The sequence below is a fragment of the Dioscorea cayenensis genome, chromosome 17 (genome assembly GCF_009730915.1).
Source record: "Dioscorea cayenensis subsp. rotundata cultivar TDr96_F1 chromosome 17, TDr96_F1_v2_PseudoChromosome.rev07_lg8_w22 25.fasta, whole genome shotgun sequence".
Taxonomy (NCBI): domain Eukaryota; kingdom Viridiplantae; phylum Streptophyta; class Magnoliopsida; order Dioscoreales; family Dioscoreaceae; genus Dioscorea; species Dioscorea cayenensis.
Genome location: NC_052487.1, coordinates 17,725,127 through 17,750,376, shown reverse-complemented (window position 1 = coordinate 17,750,376; position 25,250 = coordinate 17,725,127). Strand labels below are relative to the sequence as shown.

Below are 25,250 nucleotides of genomic sequence, written 5' to 3'. Positions count from 1 at the left end.
CGTAAAAGAAGGCGTTATAGAAGTTCAAAAGATTCAATCCAGATGAGAATCAGTCGATCTATTCACAAAAATCACTTCCTAAGTGCATTCACCAAAGACTTATATACAAAATCGGGATGGAAGACTTAAGGATGTAAGTACTTTCCGATATGAGTTAAAAAGTTATTTATTTCGAGGGATCAGACTCTTTTTCCCTTCGCCAAGGTTTTTGTCCCAATGGGTTTTTCCGAGGCAAGGTTTTAACGAGGCATATCCTTTGGTCGTAGGCATCCAAGGGGGAGTGTTATAAACAAATATTTTTAATGGATGCCTCATCGTAGCATTTTCATCATGAAGTACCGCAACACCGTAGCAGTAGCCATGTGGTAATCGTAATGTACGCCGCATCGTTACTATTCCACCAACTGCGGGTATTTTTGGACCGCTCGGATCGAATCGATCCCGGCCGCTCATTCAACTCTTGTAACCCTATCAATACCCCTCATTTTTGTATACTTTGAAGATATATAGTAGAGAAAGAAGAGAGAAATAAAAGAAGAAAGAAGAAGAAGAACTTAATTCTTCGGGGTTTTTGGGCTTTTGTAGAATACTCCCAGCTCTATTCTTATTACTATCTTTACATTTATAACATATATATTCTTAACAAGAGTGAATTTATAACACAGTTCTCACACCTTGTCCCAAAAGAAAAGAAAAATCCAAAAATAAAAAATAAAAAAGGGGAAAGAAAACACTGTCCAAGTTGTGAAATAAAACCCCTCCGAGAGCACGCATCAAACCCTAAACCCCGCGTATTTTTGCCTCTCTTCATCCCCTTAATCCGAGCCCCAACAATGGCGGCAGCTTCTCTTGACGCACAGAAGGCCAAGGAAGTTCTACGCCAGGTGAAAAGCTTCGAACTTTATGCTTTCTAATCTCTATCTATGTCCCGAAAGATATGTTTTCCGTTCTTTTTTGATAAATTTTTTGTTTTTCGTTTCATTGTAGGTGGAGTTCTATTTCAGTGATAGCAATCTCCCGCGGGACAACTTCTTGAAGAAGGCCGTGCAGGAGAGTGAGGATGGATGTATCCTTCACCCATTTGTGGAAATTTTTTTATTCTATTTTTTGTGATTTTTTTGTGAAGCAATAATGATCCTTGACTGGATTTTAGTGGTGAGCTTGGCCTTGATCTGCTCGTTTGCACGGATGAGGAATCACCTTGGCTTGGGGAATGTAAAGCCGGAGGAGGTGCCGGAGGAGACTGTGCAAGCCGTTGCTGAGACTTTGAGGAAGTCTGTTGCTTTGAAAGTATCGGAGGATGGTGAGTGTCTAATTATGTTAATTTCAGGCGCTTGTGGTTGTTTTTTTTTTGTTTTTATGTAATTGTAGCAGCAAGTGTGTTATTTTTAAGATTGATGGTTTTTCAGATTGGCGGAAGAACAACTTGTATGTTGTTTAGTATTTAATTATATGCTGCTGAAGTGTAGTTGCTACAATTTATGTGGTTCTTAGTGGCTGGTGCAATGTTAGGAATAAAACTTGGAGGCAGTCCAATTAGTAGGCGTTGAAAAACAGTGTCTTTATTCATGAATTTTAATCAGAAAGTGCTCTTGTTGAGGTTGATGAAGTATTAACCATAAGGAGCAGGGATTAATTCATGTAGTGAAAAATATTTGCTTGATGGTTTTCAGGGCAGGTTTTGCTTGAAGATTCTACATCAATAATATCATATGATATTAAAAACAATAAGGGCAAAGGAGCCTGGGCATTGAGTTTTTTTACTTTAAAGATAGTAGATACCCAACCTAATAGTGGGCAACATATTTTGGTTACTGTTGAGAAATCAAAGATATGAACAACTTCTTGTCGATAGATATCACCCGCTCTTCTTGGATTCGAGGGGGAAATGTTCTAATGTTACTTGGTTCTACTTCTGTCTTGGAAAAAAGCAAAAATTAGATGTGCATCTTAGTTGAGCATTGTTATAGCTCCTGTTTTCTAGGTTTGTTGGTCTGATATTATGCCATGTTAGTTTAAGGTGATGGTAGCTTTTGTTCTTCTGTCACTTCATATGTGATTGGAAAATAATGGTTGTCAACATGCCTATTTCTATTTGGTGATTAATGAAAGTTGTGGTTGTGAAAAATAACGTGCTTTCCACTTTATTCTATATATGTGTACATATATATATATATTGTTATTTGCATGGTCAACGCCTTACCTTGTGACTGAGATACATGCATGTCCTTATAATCATTTTATAACATGTAACAGGGAAGAAGATAGGCAGAAGTACTGAATTGTTGAAGCCAGAAGAGGTCATAGAGCAAGTAGATTCTAGAACAATTGCTGTATCCCCTTTACCTTATGATGTTAAGCTTGAAGATGTTGAGGCTTTCTTTGGAAAACTAGCAAAGGTATTTGATGCTTTTCTCTAAGTGTGCAACTATCACAACAGGATAATAGTGGGAATATGATATTGCTCCTGTACTTAATTTTGATAGCTTGCACCGCAATACTTTTATTGAATTCCTTGTCTCATAAACTGCACCTTGTTTTGACCTTTGCTTTCGGTCGGAGTTGAATTGTGTTTAAATGGGTGTGCAATTCAATTCAGTATATAGGTGAGTTTGCAAGTTTCACTACTTCAAAAATAAGTCATTCTTGAATTTGGTAGATGTGATTTATCAATGACTTAATTTTCAAGACAATGCTTTATGGGGACTGTTATCCGTGAGAGTTTCTATGGTATATGTAATCCCTTATTCTTTCTCTTATATTGTTGTCTTTTGACCTTGGGCGATTGATTCTTGGTTTTTATCTTCCAATGTGGGATGGTTATTTTTTATTTGTTATGAATTTAAAGTGGGATGGTGATTATTATATCAATAAAAGGATTTTTTTTTAGAATTTACTAAAAAAGTTAATTGTTTATTGAAGTAATTATTTTTTTGTGAAGTTATCCAACGAGTGTTGTAGATTCAACATGTGGAAGGGTTATCTGAGGACTCATTGTAACACTATGATGTTTACAAAGTAGGAACTATTGTATCATTTGAAACATCATGACTAGCTTAAAATTCTTGGAAGCTTTTAGTTTGTATCTAAATATAATTTTACTTTAAAAATTAAAATATTTTTAGGATATATAATATAGGAATTAAGCAAACAAGGGATCTAGATTTGCACTTGGACTCTTCAATGATTAACTGAAGTTGTGGTTTATTTGACAATTTTTTTGAAATCATCAGCATGGTTAAAAACTTCTATTGAAATGATTAAGTGATGAAGGAATGTGCCAATTCATGTACTTTCTGTTGACTCTTCTTCTTCTTCTTTTTTTTCTGTCAATTTTGCTTTGTTCAAAAAAATTAAACTTCATTTATGGTATTTTTGCTGAGGATCATGGATTAAAATCTAAACTTCTAACATTAATGGAAGTCTGAATTTCACCAATGTTTATGTTACATGAATTATGAAACTAAAGTTGTTATGACGTCGATTCCTGTATCTTATGGTTCCCATGTTGGTTCTTTTGAGGAATATATTATCTGAGTAGCTTAGATGATGACAGGGTTTGTGGCTTTTCGTATTCAATGATGTAAGCTGGTTTAGTTGTGTATGTTTTGCTTGTCATAGATATTTATGTATGTTTTTGTTTGGTGCTCATACAGATAAACAGTGTCAGGCTGCCTCGTCATGTCTCTGAAAAAAAGCATTTCTGTGGCACTGCTTTGGTTGAATTTTCTGTGGAAGAAGATGCCAAGAAGGTTTTAGAGGACAACTTAGTTTATGCTGGCATAGAGCTAGAGATAAAACCCAAGTAAGTTTCCCTTGTAAATGAAGTTACAACTTTTGGTTTTCTCTTACAGCATGATGTGATGCATGTATGTTGGATGATGAAATAACATGTCTTTCATTGTTTGATTATTTACGTTAATCTCTAATGCCTTCTTACCTCTTCTGTTGATAATTAATTGATTGTGTACTATATTATCTTTACAAAATGACAGACCTCATAGAGTGCCTTTCCTCATTTCCCCTTTGTAAATAAATAAATAAATTGCCAGCTTAAGGACATTTCTTTTTCAACTACTTTTTACAACTAATTTTATGTTTTCACATGATTCAGAAAGGAATTTGATGCTGTAAGGGAAAAGCAGCAAGAGGAATATGAACAATCAAGGTCTCTTAAGAAGGATGGTTCAGATGGAAGGTAAGTCTGAAATTCTATGTTATATTTTGCCCTTCTTTTTTTTTTTGGCAAAGCAAACTTACATGCTTCTCTTGGGGTGATTTTGTGTTGGCAGCTATCCTAAAGGTTTAATTGTTGCATTTAAGTTGAAGAGTATTCCTGGTGAAGGTTCTACTGAAGAAAATTGTCAGGAGAAGGCTAATGAAAGTGTAGTCCCTGAAAGAGAAACTGAGAATGTCACTGCAAGTGCAACAGCTGAGGGTGAACCGATGGCATCTCACTCTTTGGAAGATGCTGAAAAAAATGTAGAAAAAGATGGTAACTTACAGGATTCTGAAAATAAGGCAACAAATGACGCTTCTATGGAAAATGAAGATGAGGTTGGAAAGGAAGAGGACAAGAAGGATTCAACAACTGTTAACAAGGAGAATATTGTGACACGTGAGGATTTAAAGGAAATCTTTAACAGATTTGGAACTGTCAAGGTATTCTTGATTTTATCTTCTTTTCATCATTATCTTTTGTTGTCTTGAAAAACTACATTCTTTTTTATGGTTATGCATGTAAATTGGATTTTTTTCACATTGCTTGTGAATGACTTTTTTTGGCTGGGACTGCCTCATCATACATAATGATAGTAAAAAAAGTAAGGGAAAAAACAAAGAAAAGAACAGGATTTTTGGTTATTCAATAAAAGATCTGTTTATTATGGGAACTGTGGACTTTTTTTATGCTATGTTATATCCATTGGATCCACTGATATCCATGATTTTTTGGTTGAAGTTTGTGGACTTCAGAATGGGGGAAGAATCAGGATATATCCGTTTTGAGGATTCTGACTCAGCTGTAAAAGCCCGTGCAACAGCAGTACTAGTTGAAAGCGGCTTGACTGTGAAGAATTGCACCGTTACCTTAGAAGCACTTACTGGTATGCTCCCTAATATGCTATTAGTAACTTGTATTTATTTTTTTGTTTGGGATTTATATAAATATTTACCCTTTATTTGTTATTTTAGGAGTAGAATAATGATCTTAATAGCATTGTTCGCAATGACAATTCATATGTAAAATATAAGGAATTCTTAATTCTGGTATTGCAAGAGTTTACTGTATGTTGCCCCATATATAAGTGAAGTAAGGCCTTAGAAGAACTCTAATTGAAGCCTTGAAACTATCACAGCTCAAATGGATTAGAGCACATTTGTTCTTCTACACATACGAGACGGATCTTAAAAACTAGTGAGAGAGCTTTAAATGATGGTTTTTGTGGACCTTATTGAGGTAAATAAACTTTGCTGAATAATTTGTGCTTCCCAGGTGAGGCTGAAAAGGAATACTGGGACTTGCTCCGAGGAAATCAGGAAAGGTTTAGGGGAAACAAAGGCGGCAGGGGAAGGTGTGACTATTATTCTCTGAGCAGTTCCATTTATTATGAATTCTCTTTCAATTGTTTAACAATCTCAATCAAGGCTAATGCTGAACTCTACCATGTTCAGTTGAGAAAGTAATTATCTGTGATCCAAGAACTTTTTTCTTAACTCAAAGCTTTGTTTGCCACAGAGGTAGAGGAAATAAGGGAGGTCGACCATTCGATGGCAAGCGCAATAGGCATGCGGATTCACCTGCTTCAAGGCCAAGTAAGGTTCCTAAAGTCTAAGTCATGATACAACTTTCTGAACTGTGTTTTCCTCCCTGCATGGTGCACCACAAATGTTTTTGGCATTTGTAGTCTGTGTTTGATGCTTGGCAGTGAAATCGCCCGATTTTGGATTTAGACAATTTACATGGGCAATTTGATCTTTCTCTTGTTACAGGACGGGGTTATGTTATATAATTAATTATTAAGCCTTGCTCACTATGGCTTTTGAGTATGAAAATTTAAGAGTGTTTTCTCATGCTACATATATTTTTTGCATAAATTTATGTTCTATATGAAAATTGTAGAGCTTCTAATATTGACTTCTATGTTGTAGATAATTATCGTGTCGTTAACTTATGTAGAGTGTTTAGAGAATGCTTGCTTGCTTGTATAATTTTCCGGTTTTTGCTGATTGGATTCAGTTGAAATACTAAGAATACATCGGTAAATCCTACTTTCACAGGGTATGGTAAATACTTTTGCTTACAGTTTTAATTTTGTTTGAGTATATGTGCATGATGTTATTGGATAGCCCAAATGCATTTTTTTTTTTTATTTTCTCAAAATTTAATTAGGTATTAAATTTATTTTTCATTTTAATCATATTAACTGATTTTTTAAAAGAAGTAGAAAATAAAAGGGAATATGACTAGTGTTTTCTTTTCTTGATGTTTTCTTATAGAATAGGAAAAGTTTGGTATGCATTTGGTACCCAAAAATAGATACAATTTGGAATCTTTCTTGGTTTGTTTTTTCTCAATGGAATAACTAATCTCTTGGCATCATATGTTTGTCTCTAACCAATTCCTTTTGTTTCTGGTCAAATTTGATCTAGAGAATTTCATGTTTCTACCACACAAAAAATTGTCTTTTGTTGTTTGGTAGAATTTTTCCATTTATGGCTGAAAATATTTTTTCCTTCTTTTGGCTGGTTGAAAACTTGAAAGTTGAAACTCACCCATGGTTAGACTTTGGAGGGTAAAGACCAATAATTTCTAAATTTTAAAATATATATATATATATATATATAAATTTAGAAATTATTTTGATCATTGTTGTCCTTAGATTTCTTTTGCATCTTTATTATTGTTAAGTGAAATGATTCACAAAGCTTTGAAAATAATTTATATAAAAAAGGCTATCAAATTTTTACCATAGTATTGATTTAATTACATATTTTTGAGTAAAAGTTTTCAAATATAATTATAAAAGAGAGCAAGATTTTATAGGTTTAGCCTTAAAATATGAAAAAAAAAAAAGAGAGGAGGCAGTGTTAGGCAAAAGCAGAAGCTGAAGGCACTAAAACCCACAAAGCTCTGCAAATATTCTTTGCGTCTTATGATGAAACACTCTCATTCTTTAATCTTTAAAACTTTTTTCTTTTTTTTGAGTTACATAAAACGCGTCTTTCTTTTGCATTTAAATTCATTTACATTTCCATTCATGAAATAAGCTTTTTTTTTCCTTTTTCTTTTTAATAAAAAAACTAGTATTATTAGATACAAATCAAACATATTTGGATTTAACTCAATTTAAACGCTTTAGGTGATAGAATGAGAAACTCAATTTTATATACTTAGATTCATGATTTTTAAATTAATCGTATGGCTATTAATGACAATAATACACTTTTTTAATACGTAATAATCTATGGCAAGTAAACCAAGTGAGCTTTGTTAGAGAAATTGAGATTTATATATTTAAATCTATATATATTTTTTTAAATTAACCAATGTATAAGACTATTAGTTATTATTAATTACTCCTAACAATAAAAAACTTTAAAAAAAAAAATTTGAAGCAGTGAAAAAAGAAAAAAAAAAACAGGCATTCATGCACATAAATGGATTAGATGAAAGAAACCACATTTACCTCATAAAACCTTCAAGTATGCCCCTCACTTTGTATTGCAGCTTATATAATCTCTGATTTATGAACTTATTTTAAATATTTTTGTAATATAAAGAAATCATTTCTAATTTAGTAGTATAAAGCTATATTTGATAGATTAAGAAGCACATGCCAACATTCTCTTTATTTTTATTTTTATTTTTTATTTTTAAACACTCTTAAATCATGCTCGGATACTCCAGACTTTTTGGGGCCCAAAGTTTGGTAAACTGAAAGCATCAACTGATGTGTTTTGGCTGCCTCGCTAAACTTTTGCACAAACTATGACCATCTAACCATCTTTGAAAATTTTATTTCATTCCATTAAACTTAAACCAATTCTAAACCATGATGTTAGCATGCACTTAGAGATTCTCTTTCAGTATGTTCTCAAAGTGTAAATCACTAATAAAAAGGATAAGCATCACATGCACATATATTAATATATATATATATATGAGAGAGAGAGAGAGTGAAGAATAGACATGATATATATAAATTAAGTGACAAAGAGTGAGCACACTGAAAACATTCTTTATGAGCTACGAAAGATTCTCAATGAAGAACCATCTCACATGCACAAACAGGATTGATCACTTAAAAAAGTACAAACTTATGCTTCTTTAGAGACATAAAACAAATAAACAAGGATCTGATGCTGGATAATGCTTGCCAGAATCCTGGATTTTAACATTAATCTATTTTGCTTGCAAATTTACATGCTGATCTGATGTCCCTTCCCTCACTAATCAACCCTCAGAAACAAGATATAAAGAGCTCAAGATTTTAAACTCACAAAGCAACAAAGTGTTAGACATACAAACAACCACAATAATAACAGCAGCAGCAGCAGCAGCAGCAAGTGTTCTTCTCATCTTATGCAGCTTTCAGGTGCTGTTCTTTTCCTGCTCATAACTCCCAACTGAAACAAATAGTATGAACATAATCAATCTAACAACCAAAAACTTTCTTTTAATAATTTCAAGTGTAACTATATGTCTTAGTTCTTACTGATAATCCAGATAGATCAGATGTCTTTAGAACTCTCAACCGTTTTTGCTGTTGATACAAACATGCTGCATTTTTCCAAAGAATATATATATCAGATTTATTTCCATATTAATCTATGTAATGGTTTTCCTAGTTTTTAAAGCTTTACTTCCATGGAACATCATCACCAACAAGCATCCTATCTCCTTCTAGTGTCTTCATAAACTAGTGTGTATTCACCACTCCCATCTAATAAACCAGTTAGCACTAGTTTCTCTTCCACTGTTTTCAGATCTCTTTGTGCTGAATGAAGAGAGTTATTAGTATTCAAAAAGTCAAATTTATCAAAGAAAATTTTACAATGAATATGAATTTCATACCAGAAAGAAGACCTTGAAAAGGTTGTTCACAGCTAAAAGAGAGTTCTTCATAGTTATCATAAGCATTCAAGTCCACTTTTCTTCCAATTGGAATTCCATCCATGTTGATCTTCACAAACAAGCCTTTATTGCTGTTTTCAATCTTGTTTACATCCTCGGTTCCGTCAGTTTTTGTTGTTCTGATAGATGGTTTTGAGGGTGCTAGCAAGTTTTCGGAAAAGACTGATTGGAGGCCAGCCTACTATCGAGACATTACTAGTTCTACAATTCACAGCACAAAATAGAATATCATAATACAGTCTAAATACTAGAAATATATAGTCTGTTTATCTTGTGTTCATGTTTTAATACTAAAAACACAGCAAGTAACACTACAAGATCATATGAACAGTAAACAGTAAACAGTAAACATACTGGCTTTTGAAAATCATGAGTTCTTCTTTGAACTCTTGGAAAGTAGTACTAGTCTGTGAACTGTTTGTATTCCCAGAAACAGCGGATGAAAAAGTAGGCTTTTCTCTTGTTTCTGCTGTTGCTGCTGCTGCTGCTGCAGCTGTTCTTTTCCTTTCTCCTTTCTAATAAACCTGAAAATTTAGAAACAAAATAACAATGAATACTTGTTATATATATATAATAAACATGGTCGATATTTCTGTTTTGTTCCTGAACTCTGCTGGTTTTGATCGAACTATAGTCATGAATCTTCCTGCAGTTCCAGCACAAGAGTTTGGCAAGTATGATGTTGTTGTTGTTATTGGGTGGAGTTGAAAGTGGGCAGCAGTTAGGAGCAGAGGCTGCTATCTTCACCTCAAGGAGGCTCAAGCCTGAGCCTCCAGCCTCTTCCTCAACTTCCCAATGTCACTGAGTCCATTCATCTCACACACTCTAGTGTAACTATCTCACTCCTCTCTTTTGGTATCAAAGTCCAAGCTTGAGGGCTTCAACTCTTCTTCCATCTTTCTTTGAGGCTCAAAACAACAAGCAATGAAGCTCGCAGGGCTTTTAAATAGGAGACAGATGAGATGAGGAGACTCAAAAACAAGCAAGAGTAGCAGCCGACAATCATGCTATAACAACAGCAATAATAATAATAATAATAATAATAAATAATAAATGATAAGATCACAAGACTTTTGAGACAAAAGAAGTCTGAAAAAAAGAGAGAAAGTAGTAACCTTTAACTTTGTCCAAAGGCTGGGAAGAACTCCATCTCTTTCTCAACCAACCCCTCTCTGTCTCTGTATCTGTCTCTCTCTACTCTGTTTCTTCGTTTACTCTGCTCTCTTTGCACGCCTCCTCCATTTCATCACAAATCCTTTGCGTGCCTAATGCCTCTATTTCCCTTTTGCTCTGCCTTGAATCTCTCCTCTTTTCTCTCCCATCCCATGTCCTTTCTCTCCTTCTCCCTTTTTAAGTGACTCATAAAATACATAATTCACAAACAGAGGTTGTATCAGGGAAATAGAGCACGAGGGAAACAGAAACCATTTGACTTTGGGACTTTTGGACTTGAGTCACAGGAGAGCAAAGCAGTGGATTTCATGCCTTCTGAGGAACTCAAAAGGAACTGATCTTTTTGCTTTGTCTCTGTCACTGTTTTGCTGTTGCTGTTGTTGTTGTTGTTCTTGCTATTTTTGGATGACTTCGTCCCAGCCTTGGTTCAAGCAAAAGTTAAAAGGTTCTCATTTTCTCTCTCTCTCTCCAGACTTCTTTGTCCCAAAAGGGTCTTATGATCTTACTCATTTATTATTTATTATTATTATATATTATTATTGCTATGTTGTTGTTATTGTTATTGTCCTCTCTTGCTTTTTGTTTTTGATTCCTTCTCATCCTCTATCTGTCTCTATTTGAAAGCCTCGCTCAGCTTGTTAGCATTGTTTTGAGCCCAAAGAGAGATGGAAGAAGAGTTGAAGCCTAAGCTTCTGGATTTGATACTCAAAAAGAGAGGAGTGGATAGTTACTAGAGGTGAGAGTGAATGGACTTGGTGATGAAGCTGAGAAGAGGCCAGAGCTCTGGCTTGGCCTTCCTGGAGGCTGGAAGAAGCAGCTCTGCTCTAACTCTCTGCCTCACTTAACTCACACCCTACTACAACAACAACATAATGATCATGCCAAACTCTTGTGCTGGAACTGCAGGAAGATTCATGACTATAGTTCAATCAAAAACCAGAAGGTTAGAACAAAAGAAAATCACCATGTTTTATTATATATATAACAAGTATTCATTGTTATTTTGTTTCTAAATTTTCAGGATTATTAAATGGAAAGGAAGAACAGCAGCAGCAGCAGCAGCAGCAGCAGCAGCAGCAGAAACAAGAGAAGAAGCTCTACTTTTTCTATCTGTCGTTTTCTGGAATGCAAACAGTTCTACAGACTAGGTACTACTTTTCAAGAGTCTCAAAGAAAGAACTCATGATTTTCAAAAAGCCAGTATGTTTTACTGTTTACTGTTTACTGTCTCATATGATCTTGTAGTGTTACTTGCTGTGTTTTTAGTATTAAAACATGAACACAAGATAAACAGACTATATATTTCTAGTATTTAGACTGTATTATGATATTCTATTTTATGCTTTTTTGTGGAATTGTAGAACTAGGTAATGTTCCGATAGTAGGCTGACTCCAATCCGGTCTTTTTCCTGAAAAACTTGCTAGCACCTCAAAACCATCTATCGAACAACAAAACGACGGAACCGAGGATGTAAACAAGATTGAAAACAGCAATAAAGGCTTGTTTGTGAAGATCAACATGGATGGAATTCCAATTGGAAGAAAAGTGGACTTGAATGCTTATGATAACTATGAAGAACTCTCTTTAGCTGTAGACAACCTTTTCAGAGGTCTTCTTTCTGGTATAAATTCATATTCATTGTAAATTTTCTTTGATAAATTTACTTGAATACTAATAACTTCTTTTCATTCAGCACAAAGAGATCTGAAAACAGTGGAAGAGAAACTAGTGCTAACTGGTTTATTAGATGGGAGTGGTGAATACACACTAGTTTATGAAGACACTGAAGGAGATAGGATGCTTGTTGGTGATGATGTTCCATGGAAGTAAGCTTAAAAAAACTAGGAAAACATTACATGATTAATATGGAAATAAATCTGATATATATATTCTTTGGAAAAATGCAGCATGTTTGTATCAACAGCAAAACGGTTGAGAGTTCTAAAGACATCTGATCTATCTGGATTATCAGTAAGAACTAAGACATATAGTTACACTTGGAATTATTAAAAGAAAGTTTTTGGTTGTTAGATTGATTATGTTCATACTATTTGTTTCAGTTGGGAGTTATGAGCAGGAAAAGAACAGCACCTGAAAGCTGCACAAGATGAGAAGAACACTCTGCTGCTGCTGCTGCTGCTGTTGTTATTGTTGTGGTTGTTGTTTATTAACACTTTGTTGTTGTGAGTTTAAAATCTTGATCTCTTTATCTTGTTTCTGAGGGGTTGTTAGTGAGGGAAGGGAACATCAGATCAGCATGTAAATTTGCAAGCAAATAGATTAATGTTCAAATCCAGGATTCTAGCAAGCATTATCCAGCATCAGATCCCTTTTGATTTGTTTTATGTCTCTAAAGAAGCATAAATTTGTACTTTTTTAAGTGATCAATCCTGTTTGTGCATGTGAGATGGTTCTTCATTGAGAATCTTTCAGCCATAAAGAATGTTTCAGTGTCTCACTCTTTATCATAATTTATATATATCATGTCTATTCTTCACTCTCTCTCTCTCTCATATATATATATATATTAATATATGTGCATGTGATGCTTTATCCTTTTTATTAGTGATTTACACTTTGAGAACATACTGAAAGAGAATCTCTAAGTGCATGCTAACATCATGGTTTAGAAATTGGGCTTTAAGTTTAATGGAATGAAATAAAAATTTTCAAAAGATGGTTAGATGGTCATAGTTTGTGAAAAGAAGCAGGCAGCCAAACATAACCAGTTGATGTTTCAGTTTACCAAACTTTGGGCCCAAAAAGTCTGAGTATCCGACATGATTTAAGAGTGTTTAAAAAATAAAAATAAAAATAAAAATAAAGAGAGAATGTTGGCATGTACTTCTTAATCTATCAAATATAGCTTTATACTACTAAATTAGAAATGATTTCTTTATATTACAAAAATATTTAAAATAAGTTCATAAATCAGAGATTATATAAGCTGCAAGCCTGCAATACAAAGTGAGGGGCATACTTGAGAATTTTATGAGGTAAATGTGGTTTCTTTCATCTAATCCATTTATGTGCATGAATGCCTGTTTTTTTCACTGCTTCAAATAAAGTTTTTATTGTTAGGGAGTAATTAATAATAACTAATAGTCTTATACATTGGTTAATTTAAAAATATATATAGATTTAAATATATAAAATCTCAATTTCTCTAACAAAGCTCACTTGGTTTACTTGCCATAGATTATTACGTATTAAAAAGTGTATTATTATTGTCATTATATAGCCATACGGTTAATTTAAAAATCATGAATCTAAGTATATAAAATTGAGTTTCTCATTCTATCACCTTAAACGTTTAAATTGAGTTAAATCCAAATATGTTTGATTTGTATCTAATAATGTTAGTTTTTATTAAAAAGAAAAGAAAAGGAGCTTGTTTCATGAATGGAAATGTAAATGAATTTAAATGCAAAAAGAAAGGACGCGTTTTATGTAACTCAGAAAAAGTTTTAAAGATTAAAGAATGAGAGTGTTTCATCATAAGACGCAAAAGAATATTTGCAGAGCTTTGTGGGTTTTAGTGCCTTCAGCTTCTGCTTTGGCTCTAACACTGCCTCCTCTCATATTTTAGGCTAAACCTATAAAATCTTGCTCTTTTTATAATTATATTTGAAAACTTTTACTCAAAAATATGTAATTAAATCAATACTATGGTAAAAATTTGATAGCCTTTTTTATATAAATTATTTTCAAAGTTTTGCGAGTCATTTCACTTAACAATAATAAAGATGCAAAAGAAATCTAAGGACAACAATGATCAAAATAATTCTAAATTTATATATATATTTTTTTAAAAATTTAGAAATTATTGGTTTTTACCCTCCAAGGTCCAACCATGGGTGAGTTTCAAGTTTTCAACCAGCCAAAAGAAGGAAAAAATATTTTCAGCCATAAATGGAAAAATTCTACCAAAAAATAAAAGACACTTTTTGTGTGGTAGAAATATGAAATTCTCTAGATCAAATTTGACCAGAAACAAAAGGAATTGGTTAGAGACAAACATATGATGCCAAGAGATTAGTTATTCCATTGAGAAAAAACAAACCAAGAAAGATTCCAAATTGTATCTATTTTTGGGTACCAAATGCATACCAAACTTTTCCTATTCTATAAGAAAACATCAAGAAAAGAAAACACTAGTCATATTCCCTTTTATTTTCTACTTCTTTTAAAAAATCAGTTAATATGATTAAAATGAAAAATAAATTTAATACCTAATTAAATTTTGAGAAAATAAAAAAAAAAAATGCATTTGGGCTATCCAATAACATCATGCACATATACTCAAACAAAATTAAAACTGTAAGCAAAAGTATTTACCATACCCTGTGAAAGTAGGATTTTACTGATGTATTCTTAGTATTTCAACTGAATCCAACTCAGCAAAAACTGAAAAATTATACAAGCAAGCAAGCATTCTCAAAACACTCTACATAAGTTAACTACACGATAATTATCTACAAATATAGAAGTCAATATTAGAAGCTCTACAATTTTCATATAGAACATAAATTTATGCAAAAAATATATGTAGCATGAGAAAACACTCTTAAATTTTCATACTCAAAAGCTGACAGTGAGAGGGCTTTAGCATAATTAATTATATAACATAACCCCTGTCCTGTAACAAGAGAAAGATCAAATTGCCCATGTAAATTGTCTAAATCCAAAAATCAGGGCGATTTCACTGCCAAGCATCAAACACAGACTACAAATGCCAAAAACATTTGTGGTGCACCATGCAGGGAGGAAAACACAGTTCAGAAAGTTGTATCATGACTTAGACTTTAGGAACCCTTACTTGGCCTTGAAGCAGGTGAATCCAGCATGCGCCTATTGCGCTTGCCATCGAATGGTCGACCTCCTTTATTTCCTCACCTCTGTGGCAAACAAAGCTTTGAGTTAAGAAAAAGTTCTTGGATCACAGATAATTACTTTCTCAACTGAACATGGTAGAGTTCAGCATTAGCCTTGATTGAGATTGTTGAAACATGAAAGTCAAATAAAATGGAACTGCTCGAGAAGTAATAGTCACACCTTCCCTGCCGCCTTTTGTTTCCCTAAACCTCTTCCTGATTTCGAGCAAGTCCCAGTATTCCTCAGCCTCCCACCTGAAGCACAAATTATTCAGCAAAGTTTATTTACTCCTAATAAGGTCCACAAAACCACTCATTTAAAGCTCTCTACTAGTTTTTAAGATCCGCCCTCGTAGAGTACAAAGAACAAATGTGTCGAATCCATTTGAGCTGTGATAGTTTCAAGGCTTCAATTGAGTTCTTCTAAGGCCTTACTTTACCTATATATGGGGCAACATACAGTAAACTCTTGCAATACCAGAATTAAGAATTCTTATATTTTACATATGAATTGTCATTGCAAAACAATGCTATTAAGATCATTATTCTACTCCCTAAAAATACACAAATGAAAGGGGTAACATTTATATAAATCCCAAACAATAAATACAAGTTACTAATAGCATATTAGGGAGCATACCAGTAAGTGCTCAAGTAACGGTGCACTCTTCACAGTCGTCATTTCAACTAGTACTGTATGTACGGGCTTTTAGCAGCTGAGTCAGAATCTCAAAAACGGATATATCCTGATTCTTCCCCCATTCTGAAGTCCACAAACTTCAACCAAAAAATCATGGATATCAGTGGATCCAATGGATATAACATAGCATAAAAAAAAAAGTCCACAGTTCCCATAATAAACAGATCTTTTATTGAATAACCAAGAATCCTGTTCTTTCTTTTTGTTTTTCCCTTACTTTTTACTATCATTATGTATGATGAGGCAGTCCCAGCCAAAAAGTCATTCACAAGCAATGTGATCCAATTTACATGCATAACCATAAAAAGAATGTAGTTTTTCAAGACAACAAAAAGATAATGATGAAAAGAAGATAAAATCAAGAATACCTTTGACAGTTCCAAATCTATTAAAGATTTCTTTAAATCCTCACGTGTCACAATATTCTCCTTGTTAACAGTTGTTGAATTCTTCTTGTCCTCTTCCTTTCCAACCTCATCTTCATTTTCCATAGAAGCGTCATTTGTTGCCTTATTTTCAGAATCCTGTAAGTTACCATCTTTTTCTACATTTTTTTCAGCATCTTCCAAAGAGTGAGATGCCATCGGTTCACCCTCAGCTGTTGCACTTGCAGTGACATTCTCAGTTTCTCTTTCAGGGACCTCTACACTTTCATTAGCCTTCTCCTGACAATTTTCTTCAGTAGAACCTTCACCAGGAATACTCTTCAACTTAAATGCAACAATTAAACCTTTAGGATAGCTGCCAACACAAAATCACCCCATGAGAAGCATGTAAGTTTGCTTTGCCAAAAAAACAGAGAAGGGCAAAATATAACATAGAATTTCAGACTTACCTTCCATCTGAACCATCCTTCTTAAGAGACCTTGATTGTTCATATTCCTCTTGCTGCTTTTCCCTTACAGCATCAAATTCCTTTCTGAATCATGTGAAAACATAAAATTAGTTGTAAAAAGTAGTTGAAAAAAAAGAAATGTCCTTAAGCTGACAATTTATTTATTTATTTACAAAGGGGAAATGAGGAAAAGCACTCTATGAGGTCTGTCATTTTGTAAAGATAATATAGTACACAATCAATTAATTATCAACAGAAGAGGTAAGAAGGCATTAGAGATTAAAGTAAATAGTCAAATAATGAAAGACATGTTAATTCATCATCCAACATACATGCATCACATCATGCTGTAAGAGAAAACCAAAAGTTGTAACTTCATTTACAAGGGAAACTTACTTGGGTTTTATCTCTAGCTCTATGCCAGCATAAACTAAGTTGTCCTCTAAAACCTTCTTGGCATCTTCTTCCACAGAAAATTCAACCAAAGCAGTGCCACAGAAATGCTTTTTTTCAGAGACATGACGAGGCAGCCTGACACTGTTTATCTGTATGAGCACCAAACAAAAAAACATACATAAAATATCTATGACAAGCAAAACATACACAACTAAAACCAGCTTACATCATTGAATACTGAAAAAGCCACAAACCCTGTCATCATCTAAGCTACTCAGATAATATATTCCTCAAAAAGAACCAACATGGGAACCATAAGATACAGGAATCGACGCTATAACAACTTTTAGTTTCATAATTCATGTAACATAAACATTGGTGAAATTCAGACTTCCATTAATGTTAGAAGTTTAGATTTTAATCCATGATCCTCAGCAAAAATACCATAAATGAAGTTTAATTTTTTTGAACAAAGCAAAATTGACAGAAAAAAAAGAAGAAGAAGAAGAGTCAACAGAAAGTACATGAATTGGCACATTCCTTCATCACTTAATCATTTCAATAGAAGTTTTTAACCATGCTGATGATTTCAAAAAAATTGTCAAATAAACCACAACTTCAGTTAATCATTGAAGAGTCCAAGTGCAAATCTAGATCCCTTGTTTGCTTAATTCCTATATTAGATATCCTAAAAATATTTTAACTTTTAAAGTAAAATTATATTTAGATACAAACTAAAAGCTTCCAAGAATTTTAAGCTAGTCATGATGTTTCAAATGATACAATAGTTCCTACTTTGTAAACATCCTAGTGTTACAATGAGTCCTCAGATAACCCTTCCACATGTTGAATCTACAACACTCGTTGGATAACTTCACAAAAAAATAATTACTTCAATAAACAATTAACTTTTTTAGTAAATTCTAAAAAAAAAATCCTTTTATTGATATAATAATCACCATCCCACTTAAATTCATACCAAATAAAAAATAACCATCCCACATTGGAAGATAAAAACCAAGAATCAATCGCCCAAGGTCAAAAGACAACAATATAAGAGAAAGAATAAGGGATTACATATACCATAGAAACTCTCACGGATAACAGTCCCCATAAAGCATTGTCTTGAAAATTAAGTCATTGATAAATCACATCTACCAAATTCAAGAATGACTTATTTTTGAAGTAGTGAAACTTGCAAACTCACTCTATATACTGGAATTGAATTGCAAACCCATTTAAACACAATTCAACTCCGACCGAAAGCAAAGGTCAAAACAAGGTGCAGTTTATGAGACAAGGAATTCAATAAAAGTATTGCAGTGCAAGCTATCAAAATTAAGTACAGGAGCAATATCATATTCCCACTATTATCCTGTTGTGATAGTTGCACACTTAGAGAAAAGCATCAAATACCTTTGCTAGTTTTCCAAAGAAAGCCTCAACATCTTCAAGCTTAACATCATAAGGTAAAGGGGATACAGCAATTGTTCTAGAATCTACTTGCTCTATGACCTCTTCTGGCTTCAACAATTCAGTACTTCTGCCTATCTTCTTCCCTGTTACATGTTATAAAATGATTATAAGGACATGCATGTATCTCAGTCACAAGGTAAGGCGTTGACCATGCAAATAACAATATATATATATATATATATATATATATATATATATATATATGTACACATATATAGAATAAAGTGGAAAGCACGTTATTTTTCACAACCACAACTTTCATTAATCACCAAATAGAAATAGGCATGTTGACAACCATTATTTTCCAATCACATATGAAGTGACAGAAGAACAAAAGCTATCATCACCTTAAACTAACATGGCATAATATCAGACCAACAAACCTAGAAAACAGGAGCTATAACAATGCTCAACTAAGATGCACATCTAATTTTGCTTTTCCAAGACAGAAGTAGAACCAAGTAACATTAGAACATTTCCCCCTCGGATCCAAGAAGAGCGGGTGATATCTATCGACAAGAAGTTGTTCATATCTTTGATTTCTCAACAGTAACCAAAATATGTTGGCCACTATTAGGTTGGGTATCTACTATCTTTAAGGTAAAAACTCAATGCCCAGGCTCCTTTGCCCTTATTGTTTTAATATCATATGATATTATTGATGTAGATCTTCAAGCAAAACCTGCCCTGAAAACCATCAAGCAAATATTTTCACTACATGAATTAATCCCTGCTCCTTATGGTTAATACTTCATCAACCTCAACAAGAGCACTTTCTGATTAAAATTCATGAATAAAGACACTGTTTTTCAACGCCTACTAATTGGACTGCCTCCAAGTTTTATTCCTAACATTGCACCAGCCACTAAGAACCACATAAATTGTAGCAACTACACTTCAGCAGCATATAATTAAATACTAAACAACATACAAGTTGTTCTTCCGCCAATCTGAAAACCATCAATCTTAAAATAACACACTTGCTGCTACAATTACATAAAAACAAAAAAAAAACAACCACAAGCGCCTGAAATTAACATAATTAGACACTCACCATCCTCCGATACTTTCAAAGCAACAGACTTCCTCAAAGTCTCAGCAACGGCTTGCACAGTCTCCTCCGGCACCTCCTCCGGCTTTACATTCCCCAAGCCAAGGTGATTCCTCATCCGTGCAAACGAGCAGATCAAGGCCAAGCTCACCACTAAAATCCAGTCAAGGATCATTGCTTCACAAAAAAATCACAAAAAATAGAATAAAAAAATTTCCACAAATGGGTGAAGGATACATCCATCCTCACTCTCCTGCACGGCCTTCTTCAAGAAGTTGTCCCGCGGAGATTGCTATCACTGAAATAGAACTCCACCTACAATGAAACGAAAAAACAAAAATTATCAAAAAGAACGGAAAAACATATCTTTCGGGACATAGATAGAGATTAGAAAGCATAAAGTTCGAAGCTTTTTCACCTGGCGTAGAACTTCCTTGGCCTTCTGTGCGTCAAGAGAAGCTGCCGCCATTGTTGGGGCTCGGATTAAGGGGATGAAGAGAGGCAAAAATACGCGGGGTTTAGGGTTTGATGCGAGCTCTCGGAGGGGTTTTATATCACAACTTGGACAGTGTTTTCTTTCCCCTTTTTTATTTTTTGGTTTTTTGGACAAGGTGTGAGAATTGTGTTATAAATTCACTCTTACATTTTAAAAATTTTTTAATACCAACATATTTTAAATTTTGAACAATAAAATTTATATGAGACATATTTTACAATAGAACTAACATTTGTTATTTAAAAAGCTCTAGAGTTTAGGATGAACCTTTTGAGGAACTTTTAGGGGGTTTCTGGCGACAGGGACAGTGGTAAGTCAAGTAAGGCCTCTTCCTCGCTGCCAGCTACATCGTCAGGTAGTGAGTTGTGGAAGAAGGAGGGGATGACATATGCTCAAGTGGGCAGCTCTTCCTTCTCGTGTGATTTCCCTTCAGCGAATCGGGTGGCGAGTAGGACTCTTAGCAGCTTATCGGAGCAGATCAAACTTTCAAGGGCTAAGCAACCGCGTTTTCCGAAAGATTTTTCCTTATAGTCACTGCTTCAAGAGTTCACACAAGATATCGGAGTATCGTCACCAAATTGTCTGTTTAAGATGCGCTTGTGTGGGTCACATGGGCGCTCGGTGTTCGGTGGAGACGAGGAGGAGCCCACACAAGAAGCAGTTGCATGTTCGTACTAAGCGAGGGGGACCAATGGCGTCGTTGGTGCAACCTGAGGCTCAGGAGATGGTGCAGGTGCAAGATGTCCTGAAGAGTCTCAATCTCAACAGGGCCTCTCTCTCTCTCTCTCTCTCTCTCTCTCTCTCTCTCTCTCGCTATCATTGACTCCAGAGTCAGCAGAGTTGAGAGAAGAGTTCGCGAGGGTGGTGGTATTGACATTGGAAGAGGGATTCATCAATGAAGCTAGTATTTCTCACTGTCATTCCATCTATCATCAACCGAGATCTAGCCGGACCCATAACCCCTCTTAACGACTGTGATTTACTTGTCCCCCTCGCCAACAGGGATGAAGTTAAAGAGCTTTGTAAGCTGGGCTCCTTCAAGGGGGAGACCAAGGACAGTCCTTGTGTTCTTAAACTGGCTCCTTGGTCTGCGGAGTTGGGGACTATAGGTTGAGCTTTGGGGGATGGTCAATGGATGATAATTTGGAACTTACCTTTGCATGCTTGGTCTTGGAGCATCATCGCGGAGGTGAGTCGACCTATGGGTGAGCTAGTCGTGCTCTCACAAGAGGAGCTTCCCCACAAACAATTCATCTCGGCATTGGTGCGACGTAGGGCTGGGGTTTCGCTTTCTCTAGATTTAGAACCCAGTCTGGGAATGCACAAATACTTGGTGTTATTCACGAGGGATAAAGGGACACTCTCGGTCTATTGCCAGGAATTGGGTCGATTTGCATTAGTGGACAAGGTCGTTGGAGCAGCTGCAAGGCTGATGGCAGAGTTACGGACTAGGAAAGAGCTTCTACAGGAGTCGGAGATGGCAACTAATTCTAAAAAGAAGACAGTGGTGGAGCTTAGCTCCCACCCTAGGATCAAGCGAGTTTAAGAGAAGGAACGAGGTGCTTCCGTTTTTGTTTTGAAGGAGCGGACGGCGATGGTCAAACCATGCTCCCACAGTGGCGCCCAAGAGAGTCCCCCCCCTCCGTCGCCACGGGCAGGTTCCATCTCTTCAAACCGGTGGTCCTTTCAATGCGCCAGAGAGGACCGTTGGGCCATCCGTGGCTTGGTCTCCTGAAAGGTGCCAGTCTGGATGTGCAGGGAGTAAGAACGGGCGACGTGTTGAACGTTGGCACACTCGTCCACTGAGGGCACCAGACCACGTTAAGGGAAAGACAGATGGTAGGTTGGGGAAGTTTGAGGTTGCTTTGGAACACGTTAAGGAGACGAGAGATCATTTTAAGGTTTCGCTCCTGGGAGAAGATTCTGGTGCTTTACGGGATTAGGTTAAGGTTCTGAGGTCGCTGGATCAAGATAAGGATGTGCACGTGAATTCTAGTGCTTCGCGAGATCAGGTTAAGGTTCCTTTTGTTGATATGGATAAAGGGGTGCTGGCACACGTTAAGGAAGGTTGTGATGTTAATTTGAACCTGGTGGACCCTATTGCTCAGGCTGTTGGGCTAAACTCTCTATTAGGCGAAATTAATCAGCCTTCTTTTGACTAAGACTTAGGGAATCCTTTATTAATAAGTGATGTGAGTTATCAGTTGGACCCTTTTTCTTCTATTGGGCCCTCATTGGATTGCTTCTTGGTGGAGGGATCAGTGAGGGACCTTGGCATAGGATTGAACCTAGTGGCGGGAACAACTGATTCTACAGTGATTTCAGCTCATCAGGGAGACAGATTACTGTCATTTTCACCCTCCCTAGAGGGGATGAATTTTCTAGACATGTCTGTCGTACATGCCTTGGAACCCCCAACTGGATTTATTTGGCAATTCTTGGGAGGGGTGTGGGCCTTGGTTCCCAAATCTGTCCCCTCTAATGTCCCCGATATTGTTGCTGGCATCATCAGCACATATGGGTTACTAGGGGAGAAGGTAATAATAACCGATCTTCTGATCATTTGTCGCCAAACACAGATGGGTTACTCAGGGGAGAAGATACTGATTACTGATCCTTTGATGTCCCGATGATGTCGAGTCTGATGACTCAATGTCAGAATTTGAACAGAATCTTAGAGAGTTGTTGCTAGATATGCATGGAGAAACTGATTCACAGGTAGTTGGGCAGTCCATAGGGACCAGAAAAAGTGAACGACAGAAAAAACCTTTAACGCGATTAAATGAGGAGGCAGGGTACTTGGCAGAGCCACCGAAGTCTACCAAAAAGAAATGGACTATGAGCGACTATGCTACAGGTACGAGCTCCAAACTGTTATTTATTTTAGATTGGACTGATGCTTAAATTGCTAGTTATTGTGATGCTTGTGGCATTTCCTTTTTTGATTATGTGAATGATTGCATTAACCATATTCGAATGCTAGAAAAGTCTCGCTCTGCTACCTCCAAAGAGCTGGTGGTGCCCTCCTCGGAGGCCCATAGGATCTAGTTAGTTTCCCATGCATTTAATCAATTGGAAAGTTAGGGGGTTGGGTAGGCCAGCTAAATGATTTTTAGTTAAGGATTTTTTGTATTTGCACTTCGCCGATGTTTGTTGTTTACAAGAAACAAAGCTGGAGAAGTTCATGTCAACAACTTGGAGGGAAGTTGGTGGTTCTCGTCTGGACCAGTTCATCTTTGTGCCAGCAAATAGATCTGCGGGCGGTATCGCTGTAGGATGGAACAGTGTGCTCCTCTCTGAGAGGTTGACACAGGCGAGGGAGTTCAGTATTATAGTGGAATTCTTTTGCAAGAAAAATAACCTCAGGTGGCTTTACACAATAGTGTATGGTCCTAATGAGCGAGCACGTAAGCAGGTCTTCTGGGAAGAGTTGAGAAATTGCAAGGGTGCAACTCCAATACCGTGGGTTATATGTGGGGACTTCATTGCTATCTTTGCAATGAAGGATAAACCCTCTAGTAACCTTAATTTGTCTGACATCCGCTGAGTCAATGCCTTCATGCAGGATTTAGGCTTACTTGAGCCCCCTGTAGTGGGTAGGAGATTTACATGGACTAATGGTCAAGCCGATCCAATTTGGGTCAAATAGGATCGTTTCTTGGTTAACAATGAATGGTTGGCCTACTTCCCGAGAGTGGTACAGATGAGTTTTCCTAGGCTTGGGTTTGACCATGTGCCGATTTGACTGGAAGTTGGTCGGCATATGTCTAACCCGAGGCCTTTCTGTTATGAACTGGTTTGGTCCACTGCTTAAGGGTTTCAGGATCTTGTTCATTAATGGTGGACGGGGTTAAAGCCTATTAGTTGTGGCGCCTTTATCTTTTCAAAAAGGAGGCGGGGGTGAGAACGCAGTTAAGACAGTGGGCTAAGTTCAGCTTTGGATCGATTAAATTAAAAACACTGGCCTTACCGCAAGATGTCGAGGCTTTAGACATTGTCAAGGAATCAAGGCGGCTAACCTTAGTGGAGTCGCAGAAGATGCAGGAATTGTTTGACAAATTGAAGGATATACATAAAGAAGAAGAACTCTACCGGAAACAGAGATCGAGGATTCAATGGTTAAAAGAAGGGAATGAAAATACCAAGTTCTTCAATACGGTGGCCAATGGGCGCAAGAATCGTAATTTCATTCCTTATATTGATTAGGAGGGAGGCACTATCATCGAACCACGTGACATTGGTAAAGTTTTCACTGAACGTTTTAATCAGCAATTTGGATCAAGGCGTCCTAGTAGACTCAGAGTAGACTTGCAGAAACTATTTGAAAACAAAATGCCGGTGGACCTAACAATCTTGGAGAGACCTTTCACCTTAGAGGGCGTTCATTTTCAGGGGAACTGGGCGGAAGTGGGGGAAGTAGGGAAAGTGTCATTTCCCTGAAGTGGTGGAAGTGATATGACTTCCACCACTTCCTGTGCTCATTTTGCAGAAAGTGCCAAGTTTCTCACTTCCTATGTTCATTTCGGTGTAAATGATGTCACTTCCCCAATTACTTCCACAACATGTTCATTTCAACGAAAGTGAGGAAAGTGTATAAAAAAAAAAAAAATTATAATACATTTATAATTAAAATCACTAAAACTTTATATTTTTACAAAATCAAATATTTTTAAATTTAAATGAATTTTATGTTTTATATTTTATATTTTATTTTAATTTTTAAACCCACAAGTTCAAATAATTATATACGTTCATATATTTTGATGTTAAACATTATTTATTAAATTTTAATAATGTTCTCTCTTGTGTAAATATTTTAATTTTTATTTACTTTAATATGAATTTATTTTTTTTAAATAATCTTTGTTTCCCCAAACATCCCCATATTCTTGAAGAGTACACAATGATCACAATCCCCTTCTCCTTGCAAGACTTCATCAACTTCTTTTGTTGCCACAAAGAATGCATTTCTACCTACATATACCATATCACAAATAATAATTTATAATGCTTAACCAAGTAATGAAAATCTCAAACATAAAAATATTGATAATGAAGAAAACAATCCTAAAACAACTTATGAAATTTGACAACCAAGCAAAAAACAAATAT

The 25,250-nt window shown here is 35.5% G+C and overlaps 3 protein-coding genes and 1 pseudogene across 3 annotated transcripts; 2 read left to right on the top strand and 2 right to left on the bottom strand.

Moving 5' to 3' along the window:
- The first annotated feature begins 742 nt into the window (after positions 1 to 742).
- On the top strand, positions 743 to 6,054 carry LOC120279934 (la protein 1-like). Its single transcript, XM_039286611.1, has 10 exons — positions 743 to 884; positions 988 to 1,066; positions 1,154 to 1,303; positions 2,257 to 2,399; positions 3,657 to 3,805; positions 4,115 to 4,198; positions 4,293 to 4,662; positions 4,961 to 5,105; positions 5,495 to 5,573; positions 5,738 to 6,054. The coding sequence occupies exons 1-10, from the start codon at positions 834 to 836 to the stop codon at positions 5,832 to 5,834; spliced, it is 1,347 nt and encodes a 448-aa protein (XP_039142545.1). The 5' UTR covers positions 743 to 833; the 3' UTR covers positions 5,835 to 6,054.
- A 2,512-nt stretch (positions 6,055 to 8,566) lies between these two features.
- On the bottom strand, positions 8,567 to 9,951 carry LOC120281193 (annotated as a pseudogene).
- Positions 9,952 to 11,727: 1,776 nt separating this feature from the next.
- On the top strand, positions 11,728 to 12,728 carry LOC120280697 (auxin-responsive protein IAA7-like). The gene is made up of 4 exons (XM_039287624.1): positions 11,728 to 11,931; positions 12,004 to 12,136; positions 12,218 to 12,281; positions 12,371 to 12,728. Exons 1-4 carry the CDS (start codon positions 11,829 to 11,831, stop codon positions 12,419 to 12,421), a joined length of 351 nt encoding a protein of 116 aa, XP_039143558.1. The 5' UTR covers positions 11,728 to 11,828; the 3' UTR covers positions 12,422 to 12,728.
- Positions 12,729 to 15,267: 2,539 nt separating this feature from the next.
- On the bottom strand, positions 15,268 to 20,177 carry LOC120281192 (la protein 1-like). The gene is given in 10 exon segments (XM_039288082.1): positions 15,268 to 15,439; positions 15,620 to 15,624; positions 16,253 to 16,625; positions 16,720 to 16,803; positions 17,116 to 17,264; positions 18,532 to 18,674; positions 19,646 to 19,795; positions 19,880 to 19,930; positions 19,933 to 19,957; positions 20,061 to 20,177. Coding segments are annotated over 10 exon segments (1,203 nt in total). The 5' UTR covers positions 20,112 to 20,177.
- Positions 20,178 to 25,250: the final 5,073 nt, after the last annotated feature.

Bases quoted from the DNA above. Each gene is read 5' to 3' on its own strand.
- LOC120279934 (XM_039286611.1), top strand. From the start codon at position 834: ATGGCGGCAGCTTCTCTTGACGCACAGAAGGCCAAGGAAGTTCTACGC. The intron at 5,106-5,494 runs GTATGCTCCCTA...TGTGCTTCCCAG, and splicing joins TACCTTAGAAGCACTTACTG to GTGAGGCTGAAAAGGAATAC. The intron at 5,574-5,737 runs GTGTGACTATTA...TGTTTGCCACAG, and splicing joins AACAAAGGCGGCAGGGGAAG to AGGTAGAGGAAATAAGGGAG.
- LOC120280697 (XM_039287624.1), top strand. From the start codon at position 11,829: ATGGATGGAATTCCAATTGGAAGAAAAGTGGACTTGAATGCTTATGAT. The intron at 11,932-12,003 runs GTATAAATTCAT...CTTTTCATTCAG, and splicing joins TTTCAGAGGTCTTCTTTCTG to CACAAAGAGATCTGAAAACA. The intron at 12,282-12,370 runs GTAAGAACTAAG...TATTTGTTTCAG, and splicing joins CTGATCTATCTGGATTATCA to TTGGGAGTTATGAGCAGGAA.